This window comes from Chionomys nivalis, chromosome 16, assembly GCF_950005125.1.
Source record: "Chionomys nivalis chromosome 16, mChiNiv1.1, whole genome shotgun sequence".
In the NCBI taxonomy this organism is placed as follows: Eukaryota; Metazoa; Chordata; class Mammalia; order Rodentia; family Cricetidae; genus Chionomys; species Chionomys nivalis.
This window is the reverse complement of record NC_080101.1, coordinates 40918488-40935703: the sequence shown is the minus strand read 5'-3', so window position 1 is coordinate 40935703 and position 17216 is coordinate 40918488. Positions and strand designations below refer to the sequence as shown.

Below are 17216 nucleotides of genomic sequence, written 5' to 3'. Positions count from 1 at the left end.
TAGTGTTTCATACATGTTGACATCAGGTCATAGGATCTTCTTTTGTATTAAAAATAATAAAAAGGACATGGTTAGAAAGTTTGCGCTACACAATATTTTCCAACTCACTGAACACCAGCAATTTTCTTAGCAGTTTCCAAAACATAAGATTATCTTTCTTCACTCTTATTCTCAGTGACCAAGTAAGGTACTGGTGTAGACAGCTTGATGGTCCTTTAGAAATGATTGTTCTGAAGGAAACATGAGAATTTTACTAGGATGGAAGATAAGCATAAACCAGATCATTTTGAATTATTTTAGAGGACCTTCATTCAACAAAGGGAATTGTTATATTTGCTAGATAAGATAACTAGTTGTTTGGGGGATAAAGTTAACTTTTACTGAGATGTTTGATATTCTAAATATATTTTAGGTATTCTATTTTTAGAATATTCTAGGGTATGTTTTCTTGATTTTTATCCTTGAAGTAATGAGAAAGGTACAATGCCATCCAACTTGGCCCAGGTGTAGGACAGAAAAGGTATGTGTCATTTCTATAGAAATAATGCAGGGGTGGGGATGGTTTAATAACATTTGCTCTCCACCTTTAATTCATTTTTATGCAAAAAGATTTATTTTTCACATATATGTGTCAGTTTTGCCTACATGTATGGAATTGTACCGCATGCATGCCTGGTGCCTGTAGAAGCTAAAACGAATGCATCAGATCCCCTGGAACTGGAGTTTTGGATCCTTGAAAGCTGCCCTGTGGGCACAGAGCCAAATTCAGTGTCTGTGCAACAGCAGCAGGTGCTCTTACCTGCTGAGCAGTCTCTCCAACCTTCATTTCCTAGGATTCTTTGTGTTTGTTTCCTTGTTTTGGTTTTTAACTAACCCTCTGTATCCTTTAGCCATAACATTAGATTTGGTAATAGACTTTATCTTCCCCTGTCTTCGTGTAGTAATTAAAATTATCATACTGTCTGTTAAAGTTTTGATATTCTATGAGACTAGATTATTGGTATGTAGTATCAATAAGTTTCTGTGTTGAAATACCTTCATTTTGGTCTCTCTGTCTCTCTGGTGGGTAGGTGGTGGGTAAGCCAGAGGACAGCCTCTGAGGTCTTTCTTTTGTTGTCATCACCTTGTTTGTGAGGTGCCCTGTACTGCTGGGTTAGACTGCCCAGCAGCTGTGTTGGTGATCAGCCTGGGAGGTCTGTCTGACTCTCTCTGTATTGATGAGATCACAAGTTCAAGCAGCCATGCCTGGTTTTTATGGGAACTGAACTCAGGTCCTTATGATTACAAGGCAAGTTTTACTGACTGAGCCATCTTCCCAGCCTTGACTTGATCTTTGTAATGATCTGATGTAATTATAGAATTCTGATTCTCATACATTCCTAGAGTCATGTTACTTGGGCCAGAAACTTTATTGTCTTTGTTCATTCCCATTTCTCTTATCACATTACACCATGGTAATCACTACATCTAGTCTTTCTTCTAAAACTAAAACCCTCTTGCCCCTTTCTTTCTTTCTTTCTTTTTTTTTCTTTTTAGTGCAGGTCTCATAGTGTCACCTTGCCTGGCCTGGAGCTCACAAAGATCCACTAGTTTATGCCTCCCAAGTACCTGGATTAAAAGCGTTCCACCAGTTTTACCAGATTAGTTTTGACACTTCCCTGCTCCCAAACCTTCGCTGACTCCTTTTTCCTGCACTCATCTTTCTGTTGATAGTGTCCCTGTCCTATATATGCCCCACTGACCCTGGTTTAGTTATTGCTCTCAAGATGCTTTATTCTTTTCTATATTATAGCTTTGTCCATGCCGGTCTCTTCATTAAAATGTCATCCTCAGCACTCATACCCACTGTCCTGCATGCAAGCTGTGACTAATACCACAGGGTAACCCATGTCTTTTTGACCCAATTTTTAGGTTCAGAATAGTTTTGTCTTAGTTCGATCTGCATTTTCATCAAGATTGTAGTAATCTGTTATTACATTTGAGATATTGCCTTGTTTACTATAAACTCCATGACAAATGGGGAGGTGAATTCAAATCATAAACCCAAATTAAGCCCCTTGGTTAGTATCCCAGCTGTATACTCAGATTTCTGGTTTACTTCATATGTAATTAAGGATGGCTTTTATTCATTATGTATTAGATTCCAGCTGACTAGAAGGGTGACTCAGTTTTTGTTTTCATTATTCAGTAATAAGTAGAGTTGGGCTCTTATGGTTCCCTTCATTCTGCACCTTTCTACTATGTGATCTGTTTGAGTTAGGGCTTCTTAGAATCCCTGACAATTCTGTGATGATTCTTTGTCAAAGTACCAGTCACATATGTTAAAAATTGCTCCTTTATTGACACAACTAACTTCTCCACTAGATGATGAGGCTGTTGTTTGTTCTTTTTCACTTGATTCTATATATGCTTATTTTTACATTGTTCCTGGTGTTCAGTATGTACCAAATTAATGTTTATTTGGGGCATTAGTAATTCTGCACTGCACAGAACAAAACAAAACACTGCCTAAGATGGTTGTAGCAAGGATGTTAAATTTGTGGGAGTCACTGTGGGGGTATCAAGAGTGATTATGTAGTTTCTTGAATGAGTTTATAAGCCTTAGTTGTTTTTGTGTTCCTTTATGTTTACTTCTAGACTTCAAACATATGTGTATGTCAGTTTTGATTGAATAGTGTATGGGGCTGGAAATGCACCTCAGTGGCAGGAAGCTTGCTTACCATGTCCAAGGTTCTAAGTTAATCCCAAGCACCAGTAAAATTAAAACTATCATATGGGGATGTTAAGTATTTTTTGGCCAACTTTCATATCATCTAGATATTTTAAAGAAACGCAATACTTTGACACTTACTCATTTTTTGAATGGTGAGCAGGACCAGTTCTAAATGGTTGAGTGGGAAGATGAATCAAAAAGGTTGTTATCCTTCCAATCTCTGTTGAATTTTGATGTTACAGTTTATCATGCCTGGAGAGAAGATATTCAATCCTAAATTAGTTCTTTAAATTTCCTAGCGAAGGAAAGATAAAGCTAGAATGGGAAGCTAATTCCTAGGATTGTCCTTTTATTTATTTAGAAACATAAGACCCTCCTAAATTCTAAGTAAATAAATGTGAGGGGAGATTTGTTTATGCAAATTTGACATTAGAGGAAGTGTTGATTCCTGGTAAAACTGATAAGGGATATGAGACATACTTGGGAAATGGAGAAAACAAGTTAACAGGTTTGGTTAAGTTCATTTTAAGATGAGATTGCTTAAGATTTTAAAATCTGTACTAGGTTTTAGAGCACATAGCACACCAAAATGCTCCGTAAAGTTAACACAGTAAATATACATTATTTTAAAACTATACTTTATCTAGGGAATAAATTTTTCCAGTGTCTTTAATATGCATGGCATTTGATTCTGCTCAATTGAAACTTGAAACAGAAGAAAAGTAAAATAAAATTTGCTTGTTTTCAGGAAATCCTATCTTGAGTTCAAAGGGTCCTCACCCCCTCCTCGATTAGCATCTGTATTGGCCTTCATCCTCCAGCTCTTCAAGGAAACCAGCTTGGGTGTTTGTGACCTTGAGCTACTTCTTCCTGGCATCTTAAAATGTCTGGTGTTGGTCAATGAACCCCAAGGTTAGTTGGCTCAGTCTTGATCGTCAGCATTTTTTATGTATGAGTTGAGCAACTATTCTTTCACATGGATTAAACTCAGAGCTGTAAGGTACATGGTCATTCTCCATCCCTTGGTATGACTCATGGCTGGTGTGTGTGTGGGCGGGGGGATGTTCAAATACTGGCATACTTTAGTCTTTTTAGTTTAGGTTTTTTGGGAGAGGAGTTGTATCAACTTCTCCCCTCCTTGAGGAAAGTAATTTATGTATTGGGTACTTCCTTTGTCAGGCTATTAAACTTTAAAAAAAAAATGTTTGTGCTGATTTACTCTGATGTCACATGATACTTGTCAAGTGTCAGGAGATGGGAAGTCAGTGTAACCTCTTCTCTTTAGTTTTCTGCTAGAATACCCAAATGTGGGAGGCTCCTTTGAGCAGCCCCTTTCCTTTTAGTCTCATCAGCTCTCTAGTCCCCACTATAACATGCTTTAGTAAGTTTGTGCAGACTGCAGAACAGGAGTCACAGTGCTAGCTTGACTCTGGTAGGCCATTGGCCTGTTGGTCCTCATTTTTGTGCAGGTGTGTGTGTGTGTGTGTGTGTGTGTGTTATAATGTGGACTCTGAGGAACCTGAGGGCAGTGCCTAAAGTGGTGGTGGAAAGCACAAATGATCTTTGACATGTTCTGTTGTTCCTCAAAAATTTATGCTATTTTCAACTGCTCTCCATCTGAGTCTGGGAAGAGTGATTTGTTACATTTCCTTAGTGTAATATGGCTTGGCAGGAGGGCATGCCCTGTGGTAACTTGAGAGAACCTGGATCTTTAGAATAGAAGCATTGCGCTTGTTAAAGCTCACCATGGAGAAGTGCAGTGAGAGCCTTGCACTTGATCAGTCAGGGTTTCCTCGCTCGGTGCAGACAGCATGGTAGTTGTCGTGTAGCCATGGTTTTCTTCCCTGTGCTTTCACCTGCATGTTATTAACAGCAGGTCTACAACTCTAGATGGAAAGTCCTAAAAGGTAGAGTTCATACGGTTTAAATTATATACCATTCTGAGTAGCTTTATCCAGATTGAATTCCACAGTGCTCAGAAAACAGGTCTCTGAGACAGAAGTAGATGAGCTTCCTTACCCTTGGAACAACAGGTGACAGCTACAGGGTAGGGCTTCCTTTTGAGATAACAGAAGGAGTATGAAGCTGGCTCTGCTTACACTTGCACAGATCTGACAATACTAACAGTCCCTGCACTGTATGTGAGGCATCTGCTTCCACACACTGTGACAGTCAAGGTGATGCTTTAAAGCAAATATCATTATACAGTTTGAAGACACTTAAAATATATATTAGTGGGCCCAAAACAGGAGTTTTATTTATTAAGAACGTAAGTTTTTCACATAATTGCTCAGGTCTGAGTTACTCAGCTTCACAGTACCTTAATAAATCAACTTAAAGTTCAAGAAGGTTGGCTTGCCCCCGTTTTGTAAGCTTCAAAGTACATGATCATTTTACACACACACACACACACCGTATAAGTTGGTGATAAGGCCTTGATCGTGATGAGAATACCCAAAGGCAGAAACTGTTCATCTGTGGCAGTGGAAACAGTGGAGGGAAGAGACACCCACTCCTCTGTCGCATCTCGGGCTGGCCACACAGCATTAAATATGTGAGCCTGTGGCACATTTAGGATCCAAATCACAGCAGCATTTTTGTGCTATATATACAGGCACTGTGTTTTAAGAATTTGGTTAAATAAATAATACAAATATTTGACTAATTTTAAACAAAGGAACATTATTGCTTGGTCTATTTTGCTACTTAAAGATTTGTAAGGGGCGGAAGGTATGTGCCTGTGAATTTGAAAATAAAATCAATATGCCTGTCTATAAATTCATGACTTACAAAAGGCTCTCTTGTCTGTATTTATCTGTAAGATTAGGATGGAAAGGGTTTTTGAATATGGATACCTTTCTGAAGGGAAAACATGTCTTCATGTGTATTATTTCAGCTTTGAGACTCAAAATAGATTTTCAAACTTTTTAGGTATTCTTCCGAACAAAACAAACTTATAACTTTTATTTTGAAAATTTACAAAAAGCATGTACCTATTTGAAGAAAACAATGTATTTTTCTACATCAAGAGTGTTAAGAATGAGGATCCAGATGGTCAGCTCAGACACACTGTGTAATGCTATCATTTTTCTCCTAGTTAAAAAGCTGGCCACAGAGAACCTGCAATGCATGATAAAAACCTGCCAAGTGGGGTCAGAAGGAGAACCTGCCACCCAGCTGACTTCTCTGTTTAGGTAACTGGAAAGCATGCCAACTGGCAAGTAGAGGGTTGCCAGCCATTTGACAGCCAACATGCTTTTTAAATAACTAATTATCCCAAACATAATGTGTTACTACTTGTTTACAGTGTTTCAATTATAGTATTTGGGGCAGTGTTTTTGTTACATTGTGTTCTTTTATTGAAAAATAAAAGTGCCAAGGAGAAGGGTAAGTTAACTGACTTGAAATTACTTATGTCTTCAGTAAGAAAGAATCTTGAATGTGGTTAAGAAGAAAAAGTAAGATGCATAAGTCTGGAAAACACTCAGGGTGCTATAAAATGCCTGTCCCTGGTCTTTTGACTTGCTTTAAACACTGAAGATTTAGAAAGCTTAACTGGGAAACATGGACTCTGTAGGGGTAGAAGGTATGCTTAGCCACATTCCCTAAGCCCTTCTTGGCTCTTGTAGAGTCTCAGTCTCGGTCTCTGTCTGTCTGTCTGTCTCTTTTGTTCCCCGAGACAGAGTTTCTCTGTGTAACAGTCCTGGCTGTCCTGGAACTCACTCTGTAGACCAGGCTGGCCTCAATGGCACAGAGATCCTCTTGTCTCTGCCTCCGAGTATTGGGATTAAAGGTGTGTGCCACCACCGCCTGGTGTAGAGTCTTTATTAGGGCAGTTTCTTTGTGCCATTTTTCTCAGGGTCTCTACCAGCTTGGTTTTATGTCACACGTCCCTACCTTGCCACCACACGACATGTGATTTGAGGTGTGTCTTCCCTCTTGTCACATGACTGCACTTGTCTGCTGTTTCTGGTGCATTTCAGTTGTCATCACTTTATGCTAGTGAGTTCATGAAAATTTCAAAACCTTGGGAAAAGGGACAAGAATGAATCTTTGTTATATATGATTTATTAAGGTACATGGCTTTTATTATATTGATTGAGGAGTGTAGAAATTTTAGTGGTCAAATATATGGTTTTTTTTATTTATGAAGAATGTCTACTCATAATATCTCTTCATTTAAAACATGTATCTTATGAATATTTTCTGTCCTTATACTGCATTAACTAATACAGATGTTTGATGAAATAACGAGAAAACTTGACTGTGCTAGCTGCCTTCCACACTCCTCCCATTCCAGTTTGAAGTGGAGAATTGTCGGAGCCCATGTGGGTCCAACACAGATTTCCTAACCCAGCTGGAATGGAGTCGCGAGGAATAAAACTGACATAGCTTACACGGTCATCATGGAAAAAGCCAGAATCATTCTTTATTCTCCAAACATATATATATATATATATATATATCCCCTGAATTGAGTGGGGGAAAACACATTAGGCTGTCTCCTAGGCTACCAGGTGCCTGGGCTTAAGTCATGTCCTCATCTAGCAGTCAGGTAGGCCATGAATTAGCATCTCTATAAGACATCCTCCAAATTACAAAGGAAGGGAAGCACCGAACCTCTAAACTATTAAGTCATCAGCTTTGGTCAACATCTCTTCTCAGGTAATCTACATTCTAACAAAAGAAACTAGGAGCAGCACATCCTGGCTTTTGTTAAGGCAGAGACAGTTTGTCTGCAGAGCTATATGACCAGCTCAGACTGGGCTAATGGCTTCGGTGCCACATGGAAATATGGGCCCACAGAGAATATCATGGAAAGTCCCTAAAATTCATTTTTTTTCCCCTACCTGATTCTCCTTTCAATTATTTTTCTGCTAAGTGTCACCGAGCTGGTCCTGGTGATACACACCTGTAGCCCCAGCATTCTAGGCGACAGAGGAGGAGGATAATAAATTCTAAGTCAAGCCAGACAACATGGAACTACCCTACCTCCAAAGTTAAGAAACAAACAAGCCTTACCAGTAGTCTGCGTATAGATTCTTCCTCAGTCTTGATGAAATGATCCTTGTTATGTTCAGGTTAAAAGTGATTATGATGTATATAACTGGCCCAAGGAATTGCCTTAGGTTGACTCTTAAATGGCCTGTTTTGCTTTCAGGCAGTTCATCCAGGACTATGGTGTGCAGTACAGTTATCAGGTGTACAGCATCCTAGAGATGGTGACAGCACTGAGTGCGCACATTGTCATCCACTTGGTTCCTACCCTCACTCAGTCTCTGAAAGATTCAGAGCTGAAATGGGGCTGTGGCAGGAACATTGCACAAAGGTATGTTTGATAATTATACTGTTTTGAGTACCATACAATTTGTGTTTTCTCTTTTTATTAAAATGACTTTATTCCTTTTTTTTTTTTTTTTTTTTTTTTTTTGGTTTTTTGAGACAGGGTATCTCTGTGGCTTTGGAGCCTGTCCTGGAACTAACTCTGTAGACCAGGCTGGTCTCGAATTATTTCCCATTTAGAAAAATAGGATATTTTGAGATGAAGAATGCTTCAGTGCTGTGACTGTTGTCAGCTGTGTAATCCCTGCCTGAGCAGTAGCGTAGCTGTATGGGTCACACATCATTTCCGGTTCCTGCAGGTGTGGCTGCCTCAGAGCTGCACACCTCAGTGGTGCTTATCTTTTCAAAGCGGTGTCCTTAGGAAGAGATGGATTTGAAAGCTTCCAGTGACTTGTCTTGTGAAATCCATATTGATTATAACATTAACTAATTAGTAGACTCCATCTTTGCAGCACAGTAAATGAAAAACATACTCTTGCAACACTGTTGACGTAGCTTCTGAGCTCTTTCATGAAAATCTTTCATGGAGTCTGTGAACTCCACCCAGGGGCAGCCTTTGCTAAGGTGCTACTCTGTGTGGCCATGATATTCACAAAAGGACTGGTTATAGAGATTCAGAATCCCATAGGTATTTAGACTAATGAAAGAACTTCATGGCAGAATATTTCTTAAAGCATTTCAACTGGTGAGCGCTATGTTAATGAACCGTAAAATCATCTCACTGTAGACCCTGCCTCAGCCTTCACTCCCTTTTGGAGCTGGGGCCCAGGAGAAGTATGGCTTACCTGTATCTCCATCTACATAAACCCTCTCCTTTCTGTAAGGAAAATGTAAATCCAAGTACCACAAGTACTACAGAATATTGGAATCAGCATTTTATTTTCAACTGGTGTTCAAGTAAGGAGAAGAAGGTAAAGAAAATAGGGTATTGCTGGTGTTGTGACACTGATCTTTCTTCTGGTTGTAATGTTCCATGTTTTTGTTGGTGACCCATCTCCCTGTTATCGTGCCGTGCTTGTCCTTACGCAGTGTACCACGAGCACATTTTGTCATAGACGGACATTATATTATTTCAGATGGTTAATAAGCTCTCACATCGTTTAACCTTCATTTTGTACATATAAGTCACTCTAAGGACTGAATGGATTCCAGCACCTGAGTTTACTCATTACATACATTAAGCATTTTTTAGAGTGCTGTGCCACGTCTGCTAGGTAGGTTAATAGACATTTATAAATACTTGAGTTTTTTTTTTTTTTTTTTTTTTTTTTAACAGGGAAGCATATAGCAAACTTTTATCTCACCTAGGACAGGTGGGACAGGATGAGAAACAGAGACTGGAAAGTGACAAAACATGATGCTGCCGCACTACCTTCCTGTCTGCGTCTTCTCTAAAGCTGCTATGTGGCCCCCCAGCAGGGATTTAATTAATTGTATAATGTTGTATCACAAATAATTTTCCTTTTCTCCTGCATGTATAATGTATATAAATAAGAAATGAAGGCTTATTAGTAATTGTGTAATAGGATCCTGGAAGGTGAAGAGATTTTTAACTAAATTAAAGACTTTTCAAAAAGAACAGTTTTTCTGTGAATGAGTATTATCCAGTTCATGCCAGTAACCTGTTTAGCTGCTGGTTTGTTCTGTTAACCTTCTTATCTTTTTGTGTTCACGCTCCTTTTTCTTTCTGGCCTGTTCTGGTTTGCTGTTTACGGGAAAGTGAGTTTCAGGATATGAACTGTGGGGTTTCTTTGTTATAAACCAAAGTTAGCAAATAAACATTTACAGCAGTGTAATGGCAAGTAAGGTGTGCTCGGCTCTCTGGAGTCACGGTTCTGACTGAGGACCATGCACACCACTTGTTAAAGTTTTAAGGTACATCAACAGTATTCATGTGTACATTCTGTAGATTGCTAGGGTTTTTTCTCTCTCCAGCTTCCAGAATTGTCATTAAAAGTCTTCTCAAGGGAGAGGACATAGAGAAATTAGAAAAATAATTAATATTCTGGAAGTATCTTAAAACTACTAGTAAAAGAAGTCTGTTCTCTTGTTCCCCTTCCCTGTCTCTGCCTGCCTGCCTGCCTTCTCCTGTCCCACTCCAACAGGGCCTCCTCCCCACCCAATAAACATCTAAAGTATAGAAGTCTGAGAAGTCAGCTGTCTCATCTCCTTCCTCTTATAACTTAGTAACTTAGGAAAGCTGCACACTTCATCTGCTGGGCCTTTTCTTCCTTGATTCCTCTGTTTAACTGTCTCATGAAGGCTGCACACCTCATCTGCTGGGCCTTGTCCTGACTCATTTCTGTGGTGAGCATCACTAAAGACAAGGAATTCCATCCAGTCCTACAGTTAAGGACCTGCATTAGGTAAACCAGGTGCTTGCTCACCTAACCATTTTTCATGGACAAAAAAAGATTAGTAAATCTTTTTCTTTTTAATTTCACAGTGTTATAGAAATCCATGGATAATACCTGTAAAAGATCTGAGTTATTTGAGTTTATAGACAGGACTACTGTGTTTTTTATAACAATGTATGGTGGTTTGAATGACAGTGTCTCCTAGACGCTCATGAATCTGAACACTTGGTCCTCAGTTCGGAGGTTTAGGAAATATCCCTAGAAGTGGCTTTGGGGTTTAAAGATTTGTTCCACTTCAGGAAGGGTTCTCTGTTCCTGTTCAGAGTTCTGGATGTGATCGCATATCTTCCTGCTCTGCTGCCATGCCCCCCTTGATGGAACTATAATGCAAAGTGAACTCCTTCTGAAGTTACCCTTTGTCATGTGTAGAACAGCAACAAAAACGGGGCCAATACAGTGTGCCTTGTGGGTTTTTGTTTGTTTGAGTTCTAAATTATAAATGAGGGATTCCAGGATGTTCCCTCCCCCACAAAAAAGTTTGGTTGTTGTTGTTTTATGCATGTTTTAACTTTTATTGTTTCCTTATAGGGACTGATTATTATTATCATTATTATTATAGTGTTACCTTAAGAAAACACTTCTTTCTTCTAACTCAAAAGAAGATACTGAAGATACTAAGGGTATAGCTCAGTTATAGAATACTTGGCCATCATGCAGCAGGGCCCTGGGTTGGGTCCCCCAATTTACTCATAAAAATACAAAAGGAATGATTTTAAAAGATAAAAAAGTTTTCAAAAATTCAGTCAGCCTTATCGAGTGCTTTCCCAATTATCATCTTTGAAATCCAAATGTGTGTGTTACTTTTAAATCATCAAATGGTCTATTGTTCTCTATCATCTTTCCACCAAATGAATGCAAGGCTGTGAATTTTCTTTCCCCGCGTTAGTGACTAACTCGTCTAATGCCATGTCGCACTGTTGGCTTTAGCAGCTAAAGCACTTTGACTTCTTGTCAAAGTGAACCTGGCCTTTATTTAAGCTAAACCATCTCTATAGCCCAAGAGTTGAGCTCTCTAAGGCAAGCAAAAAAAGCTCTTAAAGGGGGTTGAGAATATAGCTCAATGCCAGAATGGTTTATATAAGGAACTGGGTTCAGACTCTGTGTGTGTGTGTGTGTGTGTGTGTGTGTGTGTGTATACACATCTATATAAATAAACATAATGTAATGTAGCATAACATAATATGGCATGTCAGAAAGAGAGATCTCCTTTTCCCAACGTAATCTGCGAAGGTATTTTACAGATCAGGTGTCACCAGTGGCTTATGCTTGTAAATACAGAACTGGGAAGCTTGTTCAGGAGGACTGTCCCTAGATCTCAACCAGTCTGAGCTAGAATGGGAACTGCATCAAACAACAAAGAGAAAAAGCAAGGGGATAGATATGTTTTAGAGCATGTGTCTTAGAGTCAGAAGCTGTTAATTACAAATTTCAAGCATAAGTACTAAAAGTAGTTAAAATTTGTTCTTGAAAATAGCAAATGATGAGTCCACAGGTAAAGTGCTCATCCCGCAGACATAAGGACCTGAGTAAGAGAGGAGCCTGGGAACCTAAAGTGAAGGGGACGGGATAAGGCTTGAGTTCTCTTATTTAAATCCAATCACACAACTATTGGTTACCTGCATAATTGCCACTGTTGACCACTTGGTCTGTACTGCCAGGCTGGTCGTGATTGCAGTTCTCAAGGTTCACAGTTGGGTAGGACTGTAATACCCTTCTCCACAGTACCTGCCTAGTACCTTCTAATAGTATGAAAGGTAGCCATTGGGGAGGAACTTCTCCGGGACAGTATCCACTTGATTTCCCCAGTCCTGTGATCAAAGTCTTTCACCATAGGGTCTTACCCTCAAGTTCCAGGAGACAAGCAGAAGCAATAGTCTGTATTTTGGGGGAGACCCAGGGATCTAACTCAGGTCATCAGACTGGTGTGTGTGTGTGTGTGTGTGTGTGTGTGTGTGTGTGTGAAAGAGGTGGGGAGAACAGAGGCAATGAATTTGAGGAGTGGAGGCTATGGGAGAGGTTACAAAGAAGAGATGGAAGGAGAAATGCTATAAATACAGTGTTCATATAAGAAACTCTCAGGCACAAATAAATAAGAGGACAAAGCTGGCTAAGAAAGGGAAAGCAGTACTTCTCTTCCGGAGGATGTACATGTAGTTCCACACAGCCACCTTAGGAATTTCATAATCATCATACCTCTAGCTTCAGTAAATCTGATACCCTCTTTTGGCCTCTGTAGGAAACACAAATGCAAACACACACACATATATATGTGTGTGTGTATATATATATATATACATACATATATATGTATACATATACACATATTTTTATTTAAAATGGGTGGTTGAGACATAATTTTAAAAGTATACAACATCTGGACTGGGTGGTTGTCGCACACACCTTTAATCCTAGCACTCAGGAGGCAGAGTTAGCTGGATTTCTGTGAGTTCAAGGCCAGCCTGGTCTACAGAATGATTTCCAGTACAGGCTCCAAAGCTACACAGAGAAATCGTGTCTTGGAAAACAAAAAGAAAAAAGAAAGAAAAAATTATGTGAAATGTCCTTCTGTATAAGTATTACTTTTATTGGTTGATGAATAAAACTGTTTGGGCCAATGACATAGCAAAGTAAAGCCAGACAGGAAATCCAAACAGAGATAATGAGAGAGTAAGCGGAGTCAAAGAGATGCAATGAAGGAGAAGGACCCGGACCCTTACTGGTAAGTCACAGCCTTGTGGCAATACACAAATTAATAGAAATGAGTTAATTTAATATGTAAGAGCTAGCTAGAAATATGCCTATGCTATTGGTCAAACAGTGTTGTAATTAATATAGTTTCTGTATGATTATTTTGGTCTGGGCAGCCAGGAAACCAAAGGCAGACTCTGCTTGCAACAACAACAAAAAGACAAAGTATACAACATTCTTTGCAATCAGGGGAATGAAAATTAAAACATCTTACCCCATTTTGAATGGCATTTATCTGGAAGGCAAATGCTGGCTGGGATGTGAAGAATGGGAAAGACTTATTCACTATTAGAGTATGTCTTAGGGTTTCTGTTGCTATTAACCACAGCAACTCTGTGAGGAGAAATTTAATTGGGGCTGGCTTATAGTTCAGAGGTTTAGTCCATTGTCATGGTGGGAAGCATGGCTTTATGCAGGCAGACTTGGTGCTGGAGAGGTAGCTGGGAGTTCCACATCCAAATCAGCAGGCAACAGAGAAAGAGTGAGCCATTGGGCCTGGCTTAAGCATTTGAAACCTCAAAGGCCACTCCCAGTGACACACTTCTACAACAAGCCTACATCTACAACAAAGTCACTCCTGTGGGCCTATAAGGGCCATTTTCTTTCAAACCACTACAGAGTGCAAATTGATGGAGTCCACACTGGGAATCAGTAGACCTTAACACACTGAAAGTAGGACTATCTTAAGACACAGCTATCCCAGCCTCTGGGCATACACCCAACGAACTCTGTGTTCTACTTCAGAGATAGTTGCTCAGTCATGTTCTCTGCTGCCCTATTTACAATCGCCAATGTCCTAATTGGCTTACTGTGAACTTGACACAAGTAAGAGTCATCTGGGAAGAGTAAACTCAGTTGAGTAAATATCTCCCCCAGATTGCTTGTATGCAGGTTTGTCATGCACTCTTTGGTAACAGACACTGATAGAGGAAGGTCCAGTCAACTGAGAACCATGCCACTTCTTAGTAGGTGGCTCAGGGTAATAGAAGAAAGCAAGATGAGCCAGCCCATAAGCAGTGTTCCTCCATGTCCTCTGCTTCAGTTCCCTCCCTCCTTGAGCTCCTGCCCTGCCCTTAATAATGGACTACCACTACAAGCTGAAAGCAGCCCTTTCCCTCCCCAGTTTTTTGGTCATGGTGTACATCACAGCAGTAAAAAAAATTTCAGACAGCCATGAAATGGACAGTTTCAAGTTTCTTTTCTCCAGCCTTGCTCACTTTCTTGGAACACTGTTCATTCTGCACTCAGGTTTATTCAGCTGGCCAGCACAGTGTATCATTCTATTCATAAAGGCTGAAAATTAATAAATTTCATTTCTATGGAAACTTAAAGCAGTCAAAAAGGAAGAAAAATGTATGTATTGGGCAGGTGAGCATTCCAGTCAGATACCTATAAATCACCAGATGGGATGGGGATAAAAGATGAGCGAAGGGCAACAGAGTGATGAAAACGTTTTATTAGACATTAAGATTTGGTTTTGATTTAAACTTCAATTTAATTAGCATCTAACTAGATAGGTAAGAGAAATTTGGAGGATGATCTGCAAAACTAAATGAGTACTAAGTTCATTTGCACTAGAAAGATTTCATAATTTTAAACATCTGTATATCATTTTTCTCTTAAGTAAAATCATGTGGTACATGATGTTTCAGTGATAGGACTCACATACCAAGGTAATCCATGAGATTATGGCAGATCTCCAACGTCCCTACCACCTAGGTACATTGCCATTGTAACATCACAGTGTAATATAGTCAACACAAGTAGTGACGCTGGGACAGGTGAGCCCACCACCCTGCCAGACACAGAACTATATATAGCATGTATAACTATGTACAGTACATACGACTTCATGATAGATGACTTGGTGCTTTGTGTACTTATTACCCCTCTTTGTTTTAGATTGTACGCCTACTATATAAAAGTACTCAAAAAAACTTATTGTAAAACAGTAAGCCTTATTATACCAGCACCACATATCTGGATAGCGTCCAGAGGCCACAAATGATTGACTACCACCTGTCGTGCTAGTACAATGATTTTGCCTAAGGATGCATTTCTCAGAGTACATCCCAGCCATTAAGTGATGGATGACTGCATTTGACTTGCTTTTCTATCTCAGCATTTATTTAAGAAAGTAGTATTTTTATTATGTCTTGGACTGATGGATGTATATTATCCTGTAGCTTCTAAACTTTTCCTCAGGTTTGGTGTGTTTGGTTTAGTGGTTTGTTTTGTTTGCTTGGTGATTTTGTTTTGTTGATATGGGGGCTCAGTGTATGAATTCTGGCTCACTGTGTAGCTCAGGCTAGCCACACTCAAACTCAAAATCCTTGCCTTAGGCACCCCAGTGGCAGGAATATAGGTATGTGCTCCACACTGACTTCACCTTTTAAAATAATGTTTTCCTTTACCCACTTGTTTTTGTATAGGTGTGTGTGTGCACATACATTAGGTCAGAGGACAACTTGGAGAAATCAGTTCTCTTCTCCCACCATGTCGGTCTGAGGAATCTGACGCAGGCCTTCAAACTTGGTGATAAACACCTCTCCCGTGTTCTTCCTCATTTATAAGATACTTTGTTTCTAAATAATATATGGGCTTATTTCCATGTGTTCTCAACACTTTTTTTTTTCTCTCTCTTATTAGGTTCTTATTTGTTCTTATTTCTGTTCTTTTTTGACTGTCCTGCTGTTTATCCCAGGCCAGCCTTAAATGTATAATCCTTCTGCCTCAGCCTCCCACCGAGTGCTTGAGTGAGGGAGTGACAGGTGTCCATCATCAGAATAATCACAGTTTCCACAGGATCTTTGGCAGTTAATATTTTATATAAAAATTGGTATCTTTCTGCACTTTGGGGAAACCCTCAAGGAAATTTGTTCTCTCTACGTCCTACATCTTCTTTCCTGCATTGAGCAACACCAAATGCCTACCCTTCTTAGAGTCAAATGTATTGCCTAGACAAGCAAGAGTGTAAAATGTCAGTAAAAAAACAGTGTGCTTTATTTAGTTAAGACAATAAGTCTAGGAGTCTAGCAAAATAGCATCTTCTTTCTAAATACAAGAGTTGTGTTTTCACTGGGATCTTCCGTTTGGTGAGCTTACCTGATTCAGTACCACACGATTCTAATTGACCGATTTCATTATTTTACTTATGTGTTTATTTGTGAAAGACAGGGTCAGTGTCTCTGTTTCAGGCTGGCTTCTTTAAAAATTCTTGGTAGCCAAGAGTGACCTTGAATTTGGATCCCCTGACCTCCACTTCCCAAGCAAACTGGGATTACAAGCATGAGCTCCCACAGCGGAGCCCTAGGTTCGGGCAGGTGAAGTGAGCACTCTACCAACCAGGCTTCATCCCCATCCTTACTTAGAACTTTGTTGTGCCGACAGTTACCCAGTTTGTTACATGTTATAGATATTATTTTATGTGTAGTTATAGGTTGTTTGCATATAATAAAGATGAAAGATAGGCATATCAATTTTTTTTTTTTTTTTTTTTTTTTTTTTTGGTTTTTCGAGACAGGGTTTCTCTGTGGTTTTGGAGCCTGTCCTGGAACTAGCTCTTGTAGACCAGGCTGGTCTCGAACTCACAGAGATCCACCTGCCTCTGCCTCCCAAGTGCTGGGATAGGCATATCAATTTTAATGTGTGCATTTGACCTGCAGTGTGTCGCTGATTAGCCAGTGAAAATAAAAGAGGAGCAATGTTACTTAGAGAAACAGTATCTTTCATTCCTATTGCATTTGTAATTTGTGGGAAAACAATTTAAGGTTTCCACTTCTGCGGTAGGTGAAGGGTATACTCCTCATGTACTTAGTTGTAAAGAAAACAAGACGGTACAAAAGGTTCCACAATTGTGATGCAGTTGGCATCTTTGTTGCAGGAGGTCCTTCCACTCCTCCAGCCAATATCCGCTGAGATACCAGCCCATTAGGGCGTGGTCTCTCTCTTTAAAAAAAAGTGGCTATTGGCTGAAGGAACCGAAGGACCTCCCG

The 17216-nt window shown here is 39.6% G+C and overlaps 1 protein-coding gene across 2 annotated transcripts in view; it reads left to right on the top strand.

The window, feature by feature from the left end:
- The window catches only part of Mms22l (MMS22 like, DNA repair protein), a 109771-nt gene extending 100195 nt beyond the window's left edge, over nt 1-9576 (top strand). For both annotated transcript variants that reach the window (XM_057790671.1, XM_057790670.1), the window contains 4 exons: nt 3462-3625; nt 5811-5907; nt 7875-8042; nt 9333-9576. In XM_057790671.1, coding sequence (XP_057646654.1) covers nt 3462-3625; nt 5811-5907; nt 7875-8042; nt 9333-9414 — 511 coding nt within the window. In that variant the 3' untranslated portion in view covers nt 9415-9576. The remainder of the gene's footprint in view (nt 1-3461; nt 3626-5810; nt 5908-7874; nt 8043-9332) is intronic.
- The last annotated feature ends 7640 nt before the right edge of the window (nt 9577-17216 follow it).